Source organism: Pinus tabuliformis, chromosome 2_2, assembly GCF_031772625.1.
Source record: "Pinus tabuliformis cultivar Carrire ecotype Pingquan chromosome 2_2, CPIR1, whole genome shotgun sequence".
In the NCBI taxonomy this organism is placed as follows: domain Eukaryota; kingdom Viridiplantae; phylum Streptophyta; class Pinopsida; order Pinales; family Pinaceae; genus Pinus; species Pinus tabuliformis.
Window position 1 is genome coordinate 70140793 of NC_142300.1, and position 4240 is coordinate 70145032.

General features: G+C 28.9%; 1 protein-coding gene across 1 annotated transcript; it reads left to right on the top strand.

Moving 5' to 3' along the window:
- Positions 1-248: 248 nt before the first annotated feature.
- Positions 249-3843, top strand: LOC149191493 (zinc transporter 5-like). Its single transcript, XM_089406251.1, has 3 exons — positions 249-864; positions 1493-1642; positions 3357-3843. The coding sequence occupies exons 1-3, from the start codon at positions 334-336 to the stop codon at positions 3660-3662; spliced, it is 987 nt and encodes a 328-aa protein (XP_089262377.1). The 5' UTR covers positions 249-333; the 3' UTR covers positions 3663-3843.
- Positions 3844-4240: the final 397 nt, after the last annotated feature.

Below are 4240 nucleotides of genomic sequence, written 5' to 3' on the forward strand. Positions count from 1 at the left end.
AAAAGTTTATTTTAACTAACTACGGGGTGAAATGAGAGAAAGAAATTAGAATTAGAATTTTCTGTGCTGTTAATGTAAAAATGGCGGTTTTTGGAGCAGTTTGATTGCCAATAATATAATATATGACGGTAAATTGGAATCACGACCGAAGTATCACGACCCGATTGGTGTGTGAATATAATATTAGATGTAACCCGATGACAACATTAATGAAATACTGTTCTGATAAGATTTATATGCTTTCTCCCTGGGCTCTACTGGAGTCTCTTCATTCGTGGTTGACTTCTTCTGCCTGTTTTCAAAGAAAAGAGACAGAGCAAACAAGCATACACGATGTCGTGCACCAGTGAAGAAGGTTTGTGCTTCAACAAGGATCTGTCGCTCAAGTGGAGGATCGCAGCATTATTTACAATTCTGGCAACAAGCGCCATAGGAGTCTGCTTCCCGGTTATTGGGAAAGGATTCAAAGCTCTCAGCCCTGAAAGGGACGCTTTCTTGGTCATCAAATGCTTTGCTGCAGGAGTCATACTCGCCACTGGCTTCGTCCACGTTCTACCCGACGCTTTCAACTCTCTTACTAGCAGCTGCCTCAGTAATAATCCATGGGCCATCTTTCCATTTGCAGGATTCATGTCCATGGTCGGTACTCTTGTTACTCTTCTTCTCGACTTCAGCGCTTCTGCTTATTACCGGAAGCGAGGGGAGAAATATTTAGCCACTGCAATCATCTCGGAGGATCCTTCCAATCATGGCGAATCTCATAATCGTATCCATTCTCATTCTCATTCTCATGCCCATGCCCTTGAAGATCAGGATTCATTAGAGGCAGGGAAACTGAAAATCCGGCAGCGCGTTGTTTCCCAGGTTAGTAGATTTTCTTATTAGGAGTATTAAAGATCTTTACAGGGAGTCGTCTAGGGAAGTCTAAGAATTGCCTCTATTGCCAAAAGTGATAGCAATTTGGCCAAAAAGAGATTCAAATTTTTTTATAGAGGTAATGTTTGTATGGTGGAAATAAATTCAACACTATCAGAAATTTCTGGGATACTTAAAATTATGAAATTGACAAACTTTTATTTAGATTCACAAAAATCTTTTTTAAAATATCATTGAAATTTTCAAAATTTTCAGAGCAAAAAAGCATAATTCTTAGACTACATATTATTATATATTTCTGTGATAATAAAAATATTTTCTAATACATGTAATCATGGAAATTTATAACAATAACAAAGTTGGTGAAAAATTCAGATTACTAAATATTTATGAAATTGATTACTAAATATTTTTGAAATTTACAATTTAATTAGTTATTATAAAAATTAAATAAATTAAAATATTTGTTTAAAAATTTATTTAATCTTAAAATTAAAGTATTATTATTATTTAAAAATCTATTTATTTTTAAATTTAAAATTACCATAATCAATAATCTCTTTATTTCAACAAAAAAATTATTACTTACATCGATCTCTGTAACCTAAATCTACAGGTATTGGAGGCAGGTATCGTGGCACATTCCGTGATAATTGGGATAGCACTGGGAGCATCCCAAGTTCCATGCACCATAAAACCTCTCTTTGCAGCTCTTACCTTTCATCAATTTTTCGAAGGAGTGGGTCTCGGTGGGTGCATAGCTCAGGTAATATATATATACATATATTTTTTTGTGGCCGTCCCTTTAAGATTTTTTGGAAAAATTATATATATATATATATATATAGGTTTTTTATTGATGTTGATTTAAGATTTTTTAAGAAAATTTAAATTTTTTTAAAGATATATATATATATATATATAAATAAATAAAATTTGAATTTAATATTTGGTACTAATTAAATCTAGCTTAATTCTTTTTATGTGAAGTTTAAACCTAAGACATGCCACTTAAACAAACTCATAGACATCTCATAGGTTAACACAACTATGTCGTGGTTACCAAATTCGCTGGTATGGGGCAAGAAATAAGATTGATCTTCATATTTCTTTGATTGATTATGAGTTTTTATATTAAAATTTGGAGAAGTTTTTATATTAAAAGATAGAATTATAAGTTATAGTTTTTATTAGAAATTTGATATTAAAATTGGAGAAGTTTTTATTTAAAAAATAGGAATGAAAAACTTTAGTTTTTTTAGAAATTTTATATTAAAATTTAGATAAAATTTTTATTAAAAAATAAGAATGAAAAGCAATAATTTCTATATTAAAAAGATTATAGAAATTTTATATTAAAAAATTGTAGTTAATTAATGATAAGTTACTTGTCATAAAATATAAGGTTTCTCAAATAAAATAATATAGAGCTTTAAGTTTTTTATATTTAAAAACATAAAAAATTTAAAACTTATTTTTTCATTTTTCTATTGTTTTATGACAGCACCTACAGTAGCTATTAAGTCTATTGCAAAAGATATTGTCATTGGATGTGAAATTCAACTAGAGGTTCATTTTCTGTTATCTGCACAAAAGATAATCTGCACACATTCTTATTGTTAAAAAAATTTGGATCCCATAAAAATAGTGATTAAAGCATAAATTTTTTTATATGTGGAAATCACTTTAAATCTATTTTTAATATCCAAGTCTTATTCTCTATATTAAACTTCATATTTCAAGTTTGTTATTTATATTATTAGATTTTACTTAATTTTTTCACACTTAACAATATTAATCAATTAGATGCATTTTGTTCTTCATTATTTTTGAGTCTATCTTATATAGACATGCAAGCTGAATATTAAAAATAAATATAAAAAAATATAATGATTACTGAATATTAAAAATAAGTATAAAAAATATAATGATTTTTTTTAAAATTTTAATATAAATATCATTCTATTTCAATTTTTTAAAATTTAAAAAAAATAATATGTTAATCATATTAAAATATATATTACCTAAATGTTTCCATCATCGGGACGAATTGTTTCCCTATGGAATTAATTCGAATTCGGTAACTCTAAAATATATTATATGTTTTTCCTCTTAAAATTTGTAAACGGCTAATTCTCAGAAATTCTCAGATTTATTTAAATGGATTGGACTTCTTTAAATAATTGAATTTAATATTTGATTGCAGTTTGTGAGATATTCAAAATCTGCTAATTGTTTAAACCAGTTTCTATTTATCCAATTTATAAAAAATTGAAACTGGATTCAGGAATCTTAGGTAGACTTCTTTTGTCAGAAATTTTTATTTAAATCAATTGGCATGTGAATTAAACTGGATTCAGGAATCTGACAAAATTTTATTTAAATCAATTGGCATGTGAATTAAACTGGATTCAGGAATCTTAGGTAGACTTCTTTTGTCAGAAATTTTATTTAAATCAAGTGGCAAGTGAATAATGCAGGCGGGATTCAAGACTGTAACTATATTTTTTATGGCGTTGGCCTTTTCGCTAACGACGCCGATGGGGATAGCAATAGGAATCGGCATCTCCTCCACTTATAATGAAAACAGCCCGACAGCGTTGATTGTTGAGGGATTATTCGACGCGATTTCATCTGGAATTCTGATCTATATGGCCTTGGTGGATTTCATTGCTACGGATTTCCTTGGTCGGCGCATGATGAACAGTGGCAGGCTTCAACTATGGTGTTACTCGGCCCTCTTTCTGGGAGCAGGTGCCATGTCCTTGTTGGCCAAATGGGCATAAACCCCAACCCTATTTAAAAGACATATTTTTACGTTTTTATAAATAATTATGGAGTAAAACACGTGCCAAATAGGCATAAACCCAAACTCTAAATGGGCAGGTGCCAGGTCCTTATCGATATTTGTGATACATAAAGATTTAAAAGACATATTTTTACATTTTTATAAATAATTATGGAGTAAAAGACATATTTAAAAGTTTTTATAAATAATTATGGAGTAAATTCTTATTAATTATTATGAAATTTTGCCTTATTTATTCCAAAGATGTTTTAAAGTTATTTATTTATTTATTATGTATAGTTTTTTTCCATTTTTTCCTATTTTACCTAAATAAAATATATAGTTAGAGAATTTGGTATAATTTAAAAATGTTTTTATTTGGTTAAGAGTTTATCTTCTTTGTAAGTAAGGAGACATGTTAGAGACGTAAGTCTAGAGGTATCTGCTAAGAGTTAAAGCTTGACCTTTTATGGACAACCGATAGTAATTGCATTTTTCATTTAAAAAAAGAATTAAAGTGGCATGTTTTTCTTGTTTTCTTGAATAAGAGTGATGAGTCGACCTACATTAGCACAT

Coding starts and splice junctions, on each gene's coding strand:
- LOC149191493 (XM_089406251.1), top strand. CDS start 334: ATGTCGTGCACCAGTGAAGAAGGTTTGTGCTTCAACAAGGATCTGTCG. Junction 865..1,492: donor GGCAGCGCGTTGTTTCCCAG/GTTAGTAGATTT, acceptor CTAAATCTACAG/GTATTGGAGGCAGGTATCGT. Junction 1,643..3,356: donor TCGGTGGGTGCATAGCTCAG/GTAATATATATA, acceptor TGAATAATGCAG/GCGGGATTCAAGACTGTAAC.